This window comes from Saccopteryx leptura, chromosome 3, assembly GCF_036850995.1.
Source record: "Saccopteryx leptura isolate mSacLep1 chromosome 3, mSacLep1_pri_phased_curated, whole genome shotgun sequence".
Lineage (NCBI taxonomy): Eukaryota > Metazoa > Chordata > Mammalia > Chiroptera > Emballonuridae > Saccopteryx > Saccopteryx leptura.
The window spans coordinates 17762938-17781265 of NC_089505.1; the positions used below are offsets into that span (position 1 = coordinate 17762938).

Sequence of the window (18328 nt, forward strand, 5' to 3'; positions counted from 1 at the left end):
TCATTTTACCATTTCAGAGGTAAGAGAGCTCAAAGATATGGAATTTGAACAGTCTTCAGCTCATAAAATGTTCTGTTCAGGGTTCAAACCCCAGGTCTCCACACTTTAAACCCCACAGCTCTGTTCGTGACCTACACTGGGTGCTGAGACTCCAAGTTTCAGGACAGTGGGAAGCTGAGGGTCCCTTTCTCTGACACACTTTTAGCCTTGAAGTCTCCATTTATGTCCTAAGTAAGAGGGATGGAAGGACAACTGATGAGAAGATGCTGTAGTCATTTCTCAAGAACATCAGTTGCCTCGGTTTTTGAGGGACATTCATTCTTCCTAAGGGATCTATATTAAGCACCAGTAATCCTGGGAAAAAATCCCTCTCTCTATTGCCAATATTTCCCAAATGTGCAGGTGGAGGAAGAAAGACACTCAGGAGCCAAAGCACAGATGTCAAGCCATGACCCGAGCGGCATGACCCTGAAGAACGCGTTCGCGGCTCTCCGCGCCAACCGTACCATTTTCCAGGTTCTCGCTGCTCTCGTAGCACCCGGAGTCTCGCGGCGAGCAGCCGCTCTGGCCCTGGCTGTCCACGAGCAGCTTCTCCTGGGACCCGGACTGGTCGCTGTTACCTGCAGAAGGGGGACACACAGAAGCAGCGGTGACCAAGTCAGCCAAATCCCGGTTTTATCCTCAGTGATCACCACACACACCATGGAGTTTTAAGCCTTGGACTTCTGTGAGAACGCTAATTATTTTAAAGTAAATGAGATAAAAATGAATGAGATCGGAACATTTTTCTTTTCAAATAAAGTATCCATGAAGATAAATCTAGAGACTCGGAGTACATACTTGGAATACAGTCAATGCCTTTTAAGTTACCCAGAGCAAGACTGGCTGCAGGCCGGTCACAGAGAGGAGGAATTCCAAGCAGTGTCATCTGCAGGGGGAGAGCAATCACAGTCCCCTGTGAGGGACTCCCATGGGGCAGCAGCGTAGAGTGAGTATGTCCCTTTCACAAAGAGCTGACAGGTCTTAGGCTTTTCAGAAATCGCTAAGATCCGTGTTTCAAGTTATTGGTCACATGCTTCCCCAATTTAGGAGCTAACATAAAAGTGTCAAATGAAATACTGAATTTTATTATACTTTATGAGCATTCTTTGGCCTTGGTGACACGTGCTGGCCCTTGGATTATCTCAGTGAAATAGGCTGGCAGAAGGGGACACAAGCCCCTAAACCAGCGAGGGGTTCCAGGCCTCTGCTTCTGTGGTCTGGGTTGAGTTGGCGGTTTTCTGTCCTGTCCACCTTCTCCCTGTGTGCTGGCCACGTTTCTCTTCAGAGCCGAAGGCCGGGAAAGGTCAGGGAGCCCTCTAGCTATGATACTGAGTAATGACGACTCTTTTTTCTTTTTAGAAAATTCAAGTTAACAGGGTGTCACTGATCAACAAGAGTACATAGATTTTGGGGTAAACATCTCCACATCATTTGGACAGTCGGTTATGTTGTATACCCATCACCCAAAGTCAAGTCATCCTCCGTCACCTTGTATTTGTCCCCCTCTATACCCTCCCCCCAACCCCCTCCCCCTCCCTCACACCGTCCACCCCTCCTGCACTCTTTATCTATGTCCACGAGGTAATGACACTCTCAAGCTGGATGACTGAAAGCTGAACGTCTCATTCTAAGGACCCTTTCTACGGAGGAGCAGAGACGCTCCCGTGGAGAGAATGCCCCGTGGGAAGTCCCGTGGGCCCTCCCCAAACAGCAGTGCTACTCTGCATGTTGCATCACAAGGGCACGGGAGGCCTGACCTGGGACCGAGGTCACACGAAGAACATCTCCATATTATTATGCAGATTAAGTGCTCGGTCTCATAACACAGAACCCAAGAAAACATTGTCTACATAAAATAACTAGCTGCACAATGAATGACTTTATTTTCCTTTTCTCTTCACTTGTCCTCCTTCAACCACAGACACAAAAGGGAAAGAAATCAACCGGCCAGAGATCTGATGCCTTTTCTCTGGTCATTAAAGAAGTAAGCTGTGGAAAGGCAGAGGGCTGCCACTCGGCAGATGTGCCAGCTGTCCCTGCCGGCCGCTTGCTGCTTCCTGCTTGTATTCTCACCAGGAAAGCGTCTCATAACACAAACCGTGGCAGAAATCATGAGAGCAGGCCCTTACATTATTAGACCCCTAGCTTAGAACGTACTATTTTTTAAATGCTTAATGAAAAATTAACTAATGGGAGGCACAAGAACAAACCCTATCTCCTCCCCCCTCCTCCACACAAAAAGTGAAGCATTCTAGAGTGGTGTCCTCATTGTGGGGAAGAGCCTGTGGCTTCGCGGTGGCTGTTGTCCTGGCCTAGCATGTTATTTAGGAAAATGATACTTATAAAATGAGGGCTTTGAGCTATCGGTTACAACCCAGGAAGAGGAATCGATGGAGTCTGTCCTCGCAAAGCAGTTCAGTGTACTGCTTTAGTTAAAACCGACCCCAAAGTGCTGACCAATGGGAATAAGACAGAAAACGTGTCCCCTGACACTGCGTGAAGACGCAGACCGTGTCTGCATCGCTGGGGACGCCAGCCTTATCAGACACAGCATGGTGCCTGAAGTTAAGGGGAGGAGAGGGGTCGGTCCCACTGCCTGAAAACCAGGACAATTCATAATAGCATGAGGCACATGTCAAGGGGTTACTGTCACTTTCTTCCTAAAAGATTCGATCAGCAGCTAACTATCAAGTTTAGCAAAATTCCCTAAAACTAAAAGCCAGGGTCTCCCAAGTAGCCAGCCCTCCTTCACCAGCGAGAACGAAGAGATGGGGTACCCCTCACGTGTGCAGCAGATTCGAGCCCACATCCTCATTAATGTCCAGGCACAAAGGAGAAGGTGAGTTACAACCACGAGAATTCTCGGCCCAACAAGAGTAAAGGACTAAGGCCCTGGCCGGTTGGCTCAGCGGTGGAGCGTCGGCCTGGCATGTGGGGGACCTGGGTTCGATTCCCGGCCAGGGCACATAGGAGAGGCGCCCATTTGCTTCTCCACCCCCCCCCTCCTTCCTCTCTGTCTCTCTCTTCCCCTCCCGCAGCCAGGGCTCCATTGGAGCAAAGATGGCCCGGGCACTGGGGATGGCTCCTTGGCCTCTACCCCAGGCGCTGGAGTGGCTCTGGTCGCGACAGAGCGACGCCCAGAGGGGCAGAGCATCGCCCCTGGTGGGCGTGCCAGGTGGATCCCGGTCGGGCGCGTGCGGGAGTCTGTCTGGCTGTCTCTCCCCATTTCCAGCTTCGGAAAAATACAAAGGAAAAAAAAAAAAAAAGAGTAAAGGACTAAGCTGTGGGACTAAAACCCCACTGGGGCACGGCCCGGACCTGGCCCCGAAGGGACTTTGCCTAGCCTAAAGCTCTTTTCCCAATCCCACCTTGACACACACACACACACACACACACACACACACACACACACAAAACTGTACACATACACACACAAACACACACAAGGAGGAAGAACATGCTAAGAACATGAGATATCTGAACGTCGGAAGGTTTTGTGCACAAGGACACGGGCCCCTCTCTGGAGAGCAGTTACCCCAGAAAGAAAAAAGGGATGGGAATGGAATTCTTGGAGAGCGAGCCTTTTGGTGAGCTTGTAACATTTCTTTCTTAAAAAAAAAAAAAAAAATTGCCTGGCCTGTGGTGGCGCAGTGGATAAAACGTCAACCTGGAACGCTGAGGTCGCCGGTTTAAAACCCTGGGCTTGCCCGGTCAAGGCACATATGGGAGTTGATGCTTCCTGCTCCTCCCCACTTCTCTCTCTCTCTCCTCTCTAAAAAATGAATAAAGACTTAAAAAAATACTTTAAAAAAAACCCAGGATTGAAGCAAAAATGTTCACTTGAGTTGAATTTAGGAAGTGGATATGTGGACCTGTTTTATTTTTCTCTGTACTTTTCTGCACATTTAAAACAACTGTTCATTAGAATTTGTATCAAGATTATTTTCTTAGAGGAGAGAGCTCTCACTGGGCAGACCCAGGGCACTAGGCCTGGGATCGGTGTAAGCATCGGCATGGGACAAGCAGAGTCTTTCCAGGTGGAAGCCTGTAGGGAGGCTGGCACTACCCAGGCATGGGCACAGCAGACGGCTGGTGGGTGTGCTTCTGGCTCTTGTGGGTGAGGCTGAATGAGAGAACTGGCAGGATCTCTGCAATCTCAGTAGACTCTGAATCTGTCCTGTGTATAGACATTTAATTTGATACCTATCTACTGGGCTCCTCTAAATTATCTCTTACTTCGAATAGTTCTTTTTTTTTTTTTTTTGTATTTTTCTGAAGCTGGAAACGGGGAGAGACAGTCAGACTGACTCCCGCATGCGCCCGACCAGGACTACCCAGCATGCCCACCAGGGGGCGATGCTCTGCCCCTCTGGGGCGTCGCTCTGTCACGACCAGAGCCACTCCAGCGCCTGGGGCAGAGGCCAAGGAGCCATCCCCAGCGCCTGGGCTATCTTTGCTCCAATGGAGCCTCACTGCGGGAGGGGAAGAGAGAGACAGAGAGGAAGGAGAGGGGGAGGGGTGGAGAAGCAGACGGGCACTTCTCCTGTGTGCCCTGGCCGGGAATTGAACCCGGGACTTCTGCACGCCAGGCCGACGCTCTACCACTGAGCCAACCGGCCAGGGCCTCTCGAATAGTTCTTAACACCTGATTTGACCACAGTGAATGTAAAAATCTCATCATCTGGACCCAGAGCCTGTCACTAATGAGCGCCCCTGAGCCCTGGAAGTCTCCTTGGACTCCAGAGCGAGCGTCAGGATGGGCAGCGTCCTTTTTACAAAATACCTCCTAGTGCAAATCTCAAGGTGAGATTCCAGGAAGGACAATGACGACTGAGCCAATGAGATACAACAGAGGCTCAGCTCTAGTCCTGCCTCAGACTCAGTGTTTAGCATCGCTCCTCCTGCGTTCTGAATGGTCAAGGAAACGTAATGGATGGGGTTTACCAACCAGCTGTTCTCGGCGACTGAGGAAGAGCAAATGAGCTATGTGATAGAGCAGCTGTGGTCCAAGAGACTGGATGATGTAATTTTAATGGTTATTAACAGAGTTGGTCAGCCACACCGGGCACTGGGTCAGCCTCTTTAACACACAACCTGGTCACAGACTCCCAAGAGACACCTCCACTACTAAAGAAGCACGGTTATACAGTGACACCGACTACAAAACACAGTTCCCTTCAAATCTATCCCCGAAGGCAGTGTATTTATCTAGGCTTCATACAGCTATTTGATGGCGGGTGGGCCCGTTATAATTTAGAGGGCGGATCTACAAGGAGTGAGAGCAACGGTGCTGAGACGCTGGCTGCCTGGTCCCTTGGGCGTGAGGCCTTCACTAGTGCATAACATTGCTCTCCTCCCATCGACCATGGTTTTGGAGTGTCGCGACAATAGCAATGCTCTTAGCTGCTGATACCCCCGAAGCAGAGCCCTTGAAAGAAAACGCATTTAATCCAGTAACTGAAAAGGATGCTCCCTTTATGGTAAGTACAATAATTTCAGGAATTTTTTTTTTTTTGTCAGATTGAAGAATAAAGAGCAAGAGAAGACGAGGTTAATGGAGCAAAGGACGCAGCGTATTCAAACAGACATCATAAAAGCTGTGAGCCCACTGAATTCCACGCACGGGCTGTGAAAATGAGCTCTCTTCCCGGCTGAGCCTTTGCGGTCGGAATTCTCCGCTCTCTGTATTCACTGCAGACATTTCTCGCTCCTTTAATGCACGCTGATGCGTTTCACATACTCATTAGCCACCTATTCAGCGAGAAAATAACTCCTGTGCTTTGAGAAGTAATTAACCCTCGGCTGGGCGACAGACTCCCCGGTTCGTCAGTCACTTTCGTGCCCACGTGTCCTAATGACCTGCTGAAGGCCACCCATCCCAACAGTTACTAACGTGACATCTACCGTGTTTCTTAAGAAAACTGTAATTCAGCTTTCACCCAGAGCTGTGTTTTCCTCAACTGTTACTATAAACACACCAGAGAAGAAATCAGCAGAAGGGCATCTTCTGCCCCCACACAACCAGGAAGGTCTGCACTGACTGGGAACCTATGTCTTCGTGCTACCCGACATCATGCAAAATTGACCTTGGCTGTGGAATGAGTAGGAGCAGGTGAGTGCCCCCGAGGACCTACGCGTCTGCTGGCTGCTCTCGGGAGGCCCGCCGGTGACCTGAGAATGTGGCGATCGACAAGGAACACACCTGTGCCGGGGACTTACTGTCATACTCCTGCAACAGCTCGACCGCCGTCAGGAGAACCGCCCGGTGTTCTGGGTCCCTGATGTTTAACTCGTCCAAGTCTTCCTCCTCCAGGAGCTTAAACGTGTCCAGATCTTCATAGCCGTTGAACAGGAACGTGGGCATGTGCTCCTGGGAGGGCGAGAACACAGGAGTGAGGCGGCAGGCCCAGCCACGGGACCCACGACCCACACCGGCCTCAACCCCTCAACTTTCCCACAGTCATTTTTATCCTAATGGGAAGCTCGGTAAGTATCATTTGTAAGCTTCGGTCCCTCCCAGCCTTATGGCTTACTTAGTAGGCAGGTGGGGCGTTGCATTAACCATGGGTTAAGAAGATGTACACTGCGGGCCGAGATGGGCTACACTGGCTTGTATTTTAATTGTGCTCTCGCTACGAGCTGAGGCCCGGAACCCACACAGCGCACGGTGGACGAGGCAGTTCTGTCATTCACAGAGCTACTGAAATCCAACCCCAGAAAGCCTGGGATTTCCCCAGAAGCCAGAGGGTTTTGCAAGGAGGAAACAGAACCTAGCACCAGGGCCCCGCCACACTCGAGGTCGGGACTGGTGGTGGAAGGTGTGGGAAGAGCGAGCGCTCCTGGACTCTGAGTTGTTGAGTGCGCAGGACTCTGAGGCATTCGTTCGCACCGCCCTGCCTGGTAGCAGTTCCAAGCTCAAAGCTCTTGGGGGCTAACAGCAGATTTTGACCTGGGGCTTAGCTAACACCCACAGCAGAGGTCCAGGGCAGCGTTAGAAGGCTGGTAGCTATTTCTATAGAATAACAGCCACTCATCATAATCATGGGCACCCTTGTTGGACGACAGAAGATTACCCCTATCCTTCCCTGAAAGTGTCCCCGCTGGTGTCATTTAGGAGAGACCAGAGCAGGACGGAACTGACTTTCAGGTTGATCCGATCCAGGAGGTCCTCCACGGACTTGGGCTGGGGCGGCCTTCCTTTCCTCCTCCTCCTGGTGGGGCGCTTGGGCTTCTCCTCTTCCTCGTTGAGCACATCCACATAGATGAATTTGAAGGTGCCGACCTTGTTGTTCAACAGGCCCATCCAGGTGCCCATGGGTGGCTTGCTGATTATGTCGATGATGTCTCCTTTCTGTAGCCCAGGGAACAAAGACCTTTCCATGAGGCACAGTTCTGAGCATGAGTCGTGACTCTAAACCAGGGGTAGTCAACCTTTTTCTACCTACTGTCCACTTCTGTATCTCTGTTAGTAGTAACATTTTCTAACTGCCCACCGGTTCCACAGTAATGGTGATTTATAAAGTAGGGAAGTAACTTTACTTTATAAATTTTATAAAGCAGAGTTACAGCAAGTTAAAGCATATAATAATAATTACTTACCAAGTACTTCATGTCGGATTTTCACTAAGTTTGGCAGAATAAATCTTTATAAAACAACTTACTATAGTTAAACCTATCTTTTTATTTATACTTTGGTTGCTCCGCTACCGCCCACCATGAAAGCTGGAGCGCCCCCTAGTGAGCAGCAGGGACCAGGTTGTCTACCACTGGTGTAGACAATCACGCAGGTGTGAAAGCACTATGAAGGCCAGAATCAGGGCTCCACGACTCCCCTTATGAGTGGGAGTCCGGGAGAGGGCCAGTCGGAACACCCCGGACTATGCAGGACTCCACACAGACCAGAGGTCTCGTGCCTCCACCGTCCTGCTCCATGGTGTGCAGTGTCTCCCAGGGCCCACGGCAGGGTGGGAGGTACCTGGCTCTCTGAATGCCCAGCCATCAGCCAAAGCTCCTACTGCTCAGAGAAAGGATTTCCCCCCCAGTGAAATGCCAATCTCCACTCTGTAACTGCTTCCTACATGGTGGGAAACTCCATCTGTCCCACATAAATGCCACTAACGGCACGGAGAAGGCAGTCAGGTTTGCTCAGCAGGGGAAAGCACAGAAACTGGAGGCTTCAGGGCGACAGAAATTCCAGAGGGAAGGTGAGGTCAGAGGTCAGGGCCAGAGGATCACAAGATGCATCTCTGTCCCAAATTCTGTTTTTCACTAGAGGAGACCAGCTTACTAAGGTAGCCAAGACATTGGCCAGTATGCACCATAGTCACCCAGCATTCAACTACAAGAACAGCACGCCTCTTAAGAAACAAAGAGCCCGGATCCGAGGCCAGACAGAGACCTACCTTGAGCTTCAGCGAGTCGGTGTCATAGGGACTGGGCGTGAAGTCGGTGTGCACCCGGGCACGCCCACAGAAGGGGCCCCGGTACGGGGGCTCCTCATCATCCCCGTCTTCCGACTTGACGCTTTCCCTGTTGCTGGCCGAGGAGTCGGTGGTACTCACTGTCTGGCCACCTGTACAGGAAACACAAGAGGAGGGACAAGTACAGATTTCCCGCAGAGCGGAGCTGAAAGACACCGAAGGACCTGCAGGTTAGGACAGGGAGGCCAGAGGAGCGAAGCCGTGAGCCACACCCACGTCAGATCGGAGCAGGACCCGGTTAGGAGTCTGGGTGGATCTGAGATCCCTGATTGTTACCCCTAAGCAAGCTCCTAACTGGACAGGCGGGATTCCAGCACGTTATCTTTATGATCTGGAAATGCAGGTGACATCACAAGCCCTTAACATTCATGACCTCTTATTGGTCGGGCATACCATTTTTACCCCATTTTATAGAGGAAACAAACCCAGAGGGGTCAAGTGACTTGCCCAAGGCCAAGTTAAGTGCTTCTAAAGTGGTACATTTAAATGTGGTCTCTTCCCTCAAACCATTCCCGCTGATGCCACCATCAGGGTACTTGACCTGCACTTGTTATCAGTGACATGTGTAATTCTCCTCCCTGCCCCCATCTCTTACTTTGTTGATCATCTTTACGACCTTGAAGGCTTGACTTAACCTTCTCCATTCTCCAGGTCCTTCCTGAGATGCTTTCCCTATCTTCTGCGATTGAAACTCATCAACCCCTCTATGGTGCCAATGCCATACATCTACGGAACAAATTCGATTCTAGGTCCAGACACTGTGCAGAGATCTCTCTCTCTGACGGCACCCCAAGGGTAGGAACTTGGGCTGCTCTATCATTGAACTGCCTGAACCCGACACCCAGTAGGTCTTCGCTTTGATCCTGAAGGAAATCATCTGCAATGACAAGGGAGACATACTCATCGAGCTCTGTCCGCTCAGAGAACTCCGCAGACTCTCCACGGAACCGCCGGCTTTGAGCTTGGGCTTGTCCGCGTGTTCGCTGTCAGGCTGGGAAGACGGAGGGGAGCCAGGCATTCCGTCGAGGCCTGTGTCCTGCAATGGATGGCAACAAAATTACGTTTCATCGGAGTGCAACACTCTCGTTTTATAATTCAAAGCAAGTTAGCCCTCAACTAAATCAACCAACTTCATCTTTATACCCATATTTGATGCCGTAACTTATACTCTCCTTTTAAATCTATATCCTTGGCTCCATTTTAAAGTTGTGGCCTGTGTAACTATTAATTAAACCCTTAAAAATGGTTTTTCATGCTCAAATAGAAGTTCTTGAAATCCCTGAGAAAAACCTATCTACCTCCTTGACAAAATACTTCGTTACAGGCTTAGAGACTCGTAGCATACTCAACAGACCAGCAACGAAGCTGGACTTCGCGTGCAGCTTGGGCGGAATCCGCCCATCACATACCACCTGGGTGCACCGGCAGGGAACAGTTCATCCTCTGAGAGGAAACATTTTCACTAAAAACATGCACATTCCTCATTTTTAAAAAAGACCAGGTTCTTATGCTTCTTGTTATACAAATTATTGAAATTAGTTAATGAAATACCAACTTAGAACCCAGATAAATAACAAAAATAGCATTCTTCAGTCTACGATGAAATTTTCAGAGCTTTTTAGTCATTATCGGTTGTTCCCAGGTGTTGGTACCAATCACTTCTTTTTTGTGGTGTTAGTAAAAAGCTGCGATGACCCTTTCGGGTCACTTTTGGAGCGACAGCGTCATCAGTTTGGCAGCCTCTTGTTTATAAATGTAAGTACAGTGCGCGCTTGGATTGCGGGTGCGACACCTCCCTTCAAAAGTCTGAGGCGAGGATGGTTTACTTGCCAATCAGAACCCTCTTTGGCACACCCCACCGCCACGTGAGCCCCACGCCAGCCAGGCGACACCCGTTATTTGCATGGTGCCGAACCTTCAGAAGGGCTTTATGAGGCTTTGGGTCCTGCAAACATTTAAGGACAACCACGGCAGCTTCTGATCCAACGTGCATGGTGCTTTACCTTTAAGGAAAGTGAGTGCACAGCCTCAAAACCAAAACCAAACCAAACAAACTAGAAAAAGTGGTGCCATTATTTGGAAGTTCCTGAAGCTGCAAAATATGAATTCCTGAATACCTTCTCATTCCTAAATCATAAAATAAGACATCTATACTCAATTAAACTCTTCGTTTAATGCTTCTGCTAAAAGCACACTTTTCTCAAAACGGTGGCATAAACTATATCTCTGGTATTGTATGTTCTTAAATACTTCTAAAAATTATTAACTTATTCATCACATATTTATTGATTGCCTACAAGAACAGGTAGTATTCCAGGTAATGAGCATATAGCAGGAACAGAGCAGACAAAAGTCCTTACCAGAAATGGTTGGTATATTTACTAAAAAGTTATATAAAAAAATAAATCTTTCAACATTAATCTTGTCTCCTCAAAAAAGCATTATAATGGTCACTTAGTCCTTTTTTTTCCACTTATGTGAAATGACTGGTTTTAAAAAAACAGAACTAAGAATGCAAAGCAATGATAGAAAAATGCTCAAATTACATTTAAAGTTCTATGCTCAGGATCCATAAAGCAGAAAACCCCTATGATTTAAAAAGCCATACAACCCATGAGACGTAAGATGATATGCTGACCTACAGTTAAATCTGTATATACATCTTCTTCTTTGACTGATAGGCCTGTGTCTATGTTGAACAAGACATGAGCTTTTAGGGGAAAAGCCAACTAAATAAAGTGCTTTAAATTAGAGGGGCTGCTTTCTCTGGCACGACAAGAAATACAGAATCACCATAGCTCCCACACCCAGAGGGACAAGAAATGCAAAGAGTACAGAAAAGAATCGAACAAAAGACACGAGGAGGCAGCCCCTGCTTCCCCTGGAGGTCTCATAAGCCAGCGTTTCTCAAGCTGAGCACTTGCAGCATTCTGCACGAAGGATTCCTTGTTATGGGGGCCCTGTCTTGTGCGTTCTAAGATGCCGCCCTGGCCTCTATCCACTAGATGTCAGTAGCACCCATCCATCCACCCCAGTTGTGATTGTCTAAACGCCCTAGAGTTGGTGGGGAACCAAATTCACCCCTACCCCTGTGGAACCACTGCCATAAAGTGAAGATGTTGTGTAGGCTTTGCTTGAATCTCTGTGGTGGCTGGGCTGGCCAGTTCGTGTTTGGAGTGCTTCAAACATGGGGAGGCTTAGATTTTTGCTAACTATGCCCACCAGATGGCAGCAGCTGAGCCAAAATGTCTGCTTTCCCTGGTTTTATTTGGTAGATAAAGCATTACCCACACATCTCAGGTAGACAAGCAGCATACACACAGTACTTCAACAGACAACAAAATGAGTAGTATAGAAGTGCCAGAGGAGAGCGTTTTGAAAATACGGATGTCAGAATTACCTAAAAGCCCAGCTCTCCACATGGCTATTGCCTCGACCTGAACAATCAAGACAGAAACTGGTCTTTCTGCCTTGGCCGGTTGGCTCAGCGGTAGAGCGTCGTCCTGGCGTGCAGGAGTTCCGGGTTCGATTCCCGGCCAGGGCACACAGGAGAAGCACCCATTTGCTTCTCCACCCCTCCCCCTCTCCTTCCTCTCTCTCTCTTCCCCTCCCGCAGCCAAGGCTCCATTGGAGCAAAGTTTGCCTGAGCACTGAGGATGGCTCTATGGCCTCTGCCTCAGGTGCTATAATGGCTCTGGATGCAACAGAGCAACACCCCAGAGGGGCAGAGCATCACCTCCTGGTGGGCATGCCAGGTGGATCCCAGTCAGGCGCATGCGGGAGTCTGTCTGACTGCCTCCCCGTTTCCAGCTTCGGAAAAAAATGAAGAAGAAAAAAAAAGAAACTGGTCTTTCTAGTGATGGAATCACAGTATTGCCCAGGCTCAATCCTGTGATGTCTTCTTAATGGCTGTAGATAGAGCCAGTTGGTGCCAACATCACCGTGGAAACTTAATTACTATCGAAGTCCTGTAGCCAGGAAGCATTTTCTGAGTTTTACTTCTCAGACTTGCTATGTATTTCTACAACTCATGCTACACTGAAGTCTGCTGCCTACGAAAACTTGAGTGTCCTTTTTCAGGTTTGATTCTGGTAACACCCGTTTTGTAGCAAGGGATATTGTAGAAAATAAAATCCTTCCTTTGTGTTCAAATTTTAGTGCTTACTGGACTAAAGAATAACTTTAAAAAAAAAAAAAAACTATTATTAAGTGACAGGCACAGAGGCAGAGAGATTCCCACATGTTCCCCAACTGGGATCCACCCAGCAAGCCTCCTACCGGGTGATGCTCTACCCATCTGAGACCATTGCTCCATTGCTCGGCAACTGAGCTATTTTAGCACCTGAGGCAAGGCCATGGAGCCATGCTTAGTGCCTAAGGCCAACTTGCTTGAACCATTGGAGACATGGCTGAAGGGGAGGGGGAGATAGGGGAAAGGGGGAGAGAGGGAGGGAGAGAGAGGAAGGGGGAAGAGAGAGAAAGAGAAAGAGAAAGGGGAAGGGGTGGAGAAGCAGATGGTTGCTTCTTTTGTGTGCCCTGACCAGTAATCAAACCCAGGACTTTCACACGCTGGGCTGAAGCTCTACCACTGAGCCTACTAGCCAGGGCCAAAAATAATCTTTTTTATTTTTTCACATGTCTTTCTTTCTTCCTGTCTCTATGTAGAAGGTCAGGCATGCATTTTGTATGCCCAGCACCAAGATTAGTGCTAGGGTGACTCTAAGTGCTTAATAAATAAATGTCTGTTGTATCAAATGTCTATCCACATAAACTAGGGATGGTCCCGGAGCCAGGATAATGCCAACGAATGTCGCATTTAGCGCCATTTAAAATCTCAGACTGACCACCTCGACGGTCCTTGTTGTCAGTAGGAATCAAAGGGCCTTTTGCTTGGCAGCTGCGTACCTGCTCAGAGACAGAGCTGCTGTATTTTTTAGACATTCTCTTCCTCATGGTCTCTTTCACCGATTTGACCTTTTTTCCAAGAGAGATGCGGGAGGCAGTGGGTGATTTGATGACTTCCTTGTACACAAAATCCCCTTCTTTACCCTGCAAAACAAAGTAAGTACCGTTAATCACTGAAAATAAAAGCCCTGGCACAGGTATCTTTGTGGGGTTGTTTGTTTTTGAGAGAGAAAAAAGTGAGAGAGAGAGACAGGAAGGGAGGGAGAGGATGAGAAGCATCAGCTTGTGGTTGCTTTCACTTTAGCTGTGCACCGACTGCTTCTCATTCACACCTTGAGTGGGGCTGAGCCAGTGTCCCCTCGCTCAAGCCAGCAACCTTTGGGCTCAAGCTGGCGAGCTTTGGGTTCCCCAACTCAAGCAAGCAACCCTTTGGTGATGAGCGCGTGCTTGGAGCCAGCGACCTCAGTATTTCAGGTCGAGGCTTTATCCAGCTTTATCCACTGCACCATCACTGGTCAGGCCCGAGACAGGTCTCATTATCCAAACAATTAATGTTCTATCTCTCAGAAAAATATTGGCATCCCTCTGGTTTTTAAATTTTTTCCTATGTTAACTCAGTGCTACATATACACTTAATCATTTTTAAACCTTTTTTGTTGTTTTCTTCAACATTTTTATTTTTTCGATCACGGTTGAAACTCGGTATTATTTTATATTAGTTTCAGGTGTATGTTATTTGTCTTTTTCATTAAAAATTAAAAGCTACTCACTAAAGGACTTTTGTTTGTTTAAAGTAGGAGGTGAGATACTTTTTATTTTATTTGATCTTAGTACATTCTTCTCTTATCATACTTTTTCCCACCATTTTAAACGTACTTTTTTCATTCCTTTACTTTTAGTCTGTGTGTATCTTTTATTCTGATATGTTTTTTTTATTTTATTTATTCAATTTTCAGAGAGAGGAGAGGGAGAGGGAGGGAGAGAGAGAGAGAGAGAGAGAGAGAGAAAGAAAGGGAGGAGCAGGAAGCATCAACTCCCGTATGTGCCTTGACCAGGCAAGCCCAGAGTTTCGGACTGACAACCTCAGTGTTCCAGGTTGATGCTTTATCCCACCGCACACCACAGGTCAGGCTCCCCAGCATTTTAAATACCCCAGGGGACTGCATTTCACCAACAGGGATTTAGAAGAATCTATGCTCACAGAATCCCAGCAGGGGGAGAAGAGAAGGACAAAGCTATTGAATCACCTAGGAAAGCAGTAGGAATGAATGAGAAATCTCCGTCATTACAAGTCAACATCTGATGGATCTGTATCGGGGGAGCACTTGATGTGGTCAGCTGCTAAGTGAGTAAATTTTCTTTTCTGAAAATATTAGACTGGTCACCTCTCATCTTATTTTTCACAGAAACATTAACAGTTTTCCTTGGAAAGGAGGTGGTGGTGGGGGGCTCATACTTTCATTGTCTTAAAAGACAACATAAAATTATTGGTTTACAAATCAGTAACATTTGATACCCAAATGGAATAGTTTCATTCTTCCAGGAAAGTCTCAGACACTTCATAAGCACAGAGGGATGTTTTAGCCGACACATGATCGTAACAATGTAAAGCACAGAATCTTTATCTCACAGCTTCCTGACAAAATGCATGCGGGGGAAACAAAACTGTATGTAAAACTCCCCTACACCCCCGGGGCCTCAAAGAGTAAATGCTGGGAGCAGAGCTGGTACAACCCCCGGCGACCTGTCCCCGGACTGTGATCCAGAAGAGGCAGCTGAGGAGCCAGGAGCTTCTGCTCTCAGGAGGCTGGTTCGCTTTAGCTCCAAGGAGGTTGGCTTCGTTCCAGGGCACCCCAGATCAGAAAGACCTGGGCTTTCTTAATACGGGGCTGTGGGCCTGGCCTACGATGAAATTGGCTTTTAGAAATCCTGAACAGATGCTCCTGAACCCAAACCACAGGGCTCCAAACTGTGGCACCGCTTGTGTGCAGCAGTCACGTGCACTTAAAACTGGTGTGAACAAAAACTAGTGTCAGACCGCAGAGGGCGGATTCATCAGGATTTGTAACTTGGGGACAACTGGAAACAGACACTGACGGAACGGTGCTACTATAAGGAGAGAGATGGAGACCAGAGCTGGCCGGGGTTTATTCCGTGGAAGACAGGAGTGTCGCTAACGGGGGGAAGGTTTGCGAGGCAGGGTGAAAAATGTGAAGGGATTAAGCCAAGGGAAAAAAATCATAGGTATGGACACCAAAATGGTGATGACAAGATGGAACGGGGAGGGGGTGATGGGAGATAAAAATGGATAAGGGGTTGGCCTGACCTGTGGTGGCGCAGTGGATAAAGCGTCGACCTGGAAATGCTGAGGTGGCCGGTTCGAAACCCTGGGCTTGCCTGGTCAAGGCACATATGGGAGTTGATGCTTCCAGCTCCTCCCCCCCTTTTCTCTGTCTCTCCTCTCTCTCTCTCTCTCTGTCTCTCCCTCTCCTCTCTAAAATGAATAAATTAAAAAAAAGTTTTTTTTAAATGGATAAGAGGGGGTACAAGGTGATAGAAGGAGACTTGGCTTTGGTGGTGAACACACAATATAGTGTACAGACGATGTATTATAGAATTGTACATCTGAAACCCACATAATTTTATTAACCAATGTCACTGCAATAAATTAATACAAATTAAAAAAAAAAAAGGTGAAATAGGGCTTCTTTTCAAATATAATTTAGGCTATAGGACCACCAAGGAAAAGATTACCCACTATCAATTCTCGAGACTAGATAGGAAACTTCCTATGAAACCACAGAGCCGGACTCCGAACCTTTTGCTTTCCCGCTGACGTATACTCACCATTGGGTCAGAATTACTACTGCCAATGTGCAGAGAGCGATTTGTCAGGTCAAATCCGCCAAAACTGCAGGTTCTCTGTGGAAGGGAGAGGGCAGGACAGTTACCTATGGTCAGCCTGCAGCACACCAACCCATCGCGTTTCCCCTGGGCAGGACACCACGGAGTCACAAATACGGTACGGGATGGAAGTAGGATGGGGAATGATGAGGAAAAAGAGCCATGACTCATGTTACAAGAAACTTCACTCATTTGCCCTTCCACACAGGCCATGAAACTGTCAGGAGGTCCCGAATCCCCTGACTATGCAAAACTCAACTGGTTAAAAAAATTCAACAAAAAACCATCCAGATGTTAACTGCTCCGAGCTTCCCCGTCTCTTAGCAACAGCAGCATACAGTAGTGATCCGTGTGCTCAGAGGGGTCTTAGAAACCCAGGTCTGAAATCCTATGGCTCTGCCACTAACAGCAGGCTTTCCTAACAGCCTTTGTTTAGCTTTCAATCGCTAAGAAGGGGGAAAACAGGTTATGTTTATAGGAGTCTCATCAGGCCAAGAGGATTACTCACTCATTGCTTTCCTGACCTAGCCAAAAACATTCGTAACTCTCCCATCCAACTGCCTACCTTCATTAACTATGACCTTTTTCTGACAGCGTGCATGGAGTGAAGACCCTACATTTGCCCAGAAAGAAAAAAGTTGCTTCAGTGACTGTCTCTGATCGCACCCCTTAATTTCAATAGGATAAACATGGACGAAACTTTAATGTTCCTTCAGTTGGTTTCTAACTTCATGGAACTGGATGTATTATAGTGGTTTTTGTATTTCCAAAACTTGGTTCGAATTCCCTTTTGTTTTTTTCTAGCAAAAGCTACGCAAGGCCCATCACCACAACCCTCCCCCCACACAAAAGGAAAAAACTGTTAAGAAAAAAGAGAAACTTAAAGCATACTAATTCTTGTTCTAACTGATGTTTTTTTTTAAAAAAAAACAACTGGTAACAAAAGCCGGATAGCAAATTTGAGTTCCAAAATTTCTATAATCTGTTTCTCAAAGACCTCTAGCTAATAGCTGTTAAATAGAAGAAACGAACATAAAGCACAATGCATATTATAAACACTGCTTATATGTAAACTAAATATACTTTAGATATGTATTAATTAAGTGAATTGAAAAAGAAACAGCCAGAAGAAAAATACCTAGGTTTCTGGAATCACATAGACATGAATCCAAATCCTGGTTCTGCCACCTACTTGCTGTGTGATCATAGCTAAAATACTTAAAACTCCGAGCTTTAGTTTCCTGTAAAATACTACGCTTATCACAAGTGTGAAGACTTGAGCGTACTACCTGGCATGGAGCACACCTTCTACGCGTGTTGGTTCCTTCCATCACTTCTCATGAGGGCTACTGCACTGAGAATTGTGGCTTGTTCAAACTGTTATCTTGAAGTTCAGACTTAGACAACATTCTAAATATGCAAATGAAGAACTCGAGTTTAGCTCTCTGCCTTACACTCTGGAACTTGAACCAGAGCATCCCCGTAATGGGTCAAAAAGTGCGAGTCAGCAGGTGTGACTGAAGGGAGGGCCGGGAGATAGTGTTACAGGAGGCACCCCAGGGTCACCCCAGGGATGTCACACAACTGTTCTCCTTCGCCACAGCCATTGTTGCTGTTCTAAATAATCTACTACAGACGTGACGTCCGGTGAATGTTACTCTAGCTTTATATTAAATATCAATGGACAATCTGCTTTCCCTTATAATCAACTTAACTGAACCTATAGCTAAGTCTATAAAAACAAAAAGATCTCCTTATGCAAAAACATCACCAAATCCTCAATGCTACCATGTACATCCCTCCAGGCTAATTTTTCATATTAATTTCCCCTTTCTAGCTCATAATGCCAAATAGATTTTCTCATTTCTGCAAAGGCAATAATTTCAGTCTAGTTCTTTTCCTGTGACTCGGGGCTTCACAGACACAGTGTGGCACCCAGATGCCTCCTCGTCTCCTGGCTTTTTGCACGTCCCTGCTTTAAATTCCAGCGTCGACTG

At 47.4% G+C, this 18328-nt stretch overlaps 1 protein-coding gene across 4 annotated transcripts in view; it reads right to left on the reverse strand.

Moving 5' to 3' along the window:
• SASH1 (SAM and SH3 domain containing 1) overlaps positions 1-18328 on the reverse strand; it is a 329462-nt gene that overhangs the window by 11950 nt on the left and 299184 nt on the right. For all 4 annotated transcript variants that reach the window (XM_066373038.1, XM_066373036.1, XM_066373037.1 and 1 more), the window contains 7 exons: positions 16275-16349; positions 13428-13571; positions 9423-9558; positions 8445-8614; positions 7184-7393; positions 6262-6412; positions 507-620 (listed from right to left, as the gene is read on the reverse strand). In XM_066373038.1, the coding sequence (XP_066229135.1) occupies positions 507-620; positions 6262-6412; positions 7184-7393; positions 8445-8614; positions 9423-9558; positions 13428-13571; positions 16275-16349 (1000 nt within the window). The remainder of the gene's footprint in view (positions 1-506; positions 621-6261; positions 6413-7183; positions 7394-8444; positions 8615-9422; positions 9559-13427; positions 13572-16274; positions 16350-18328) is intronic.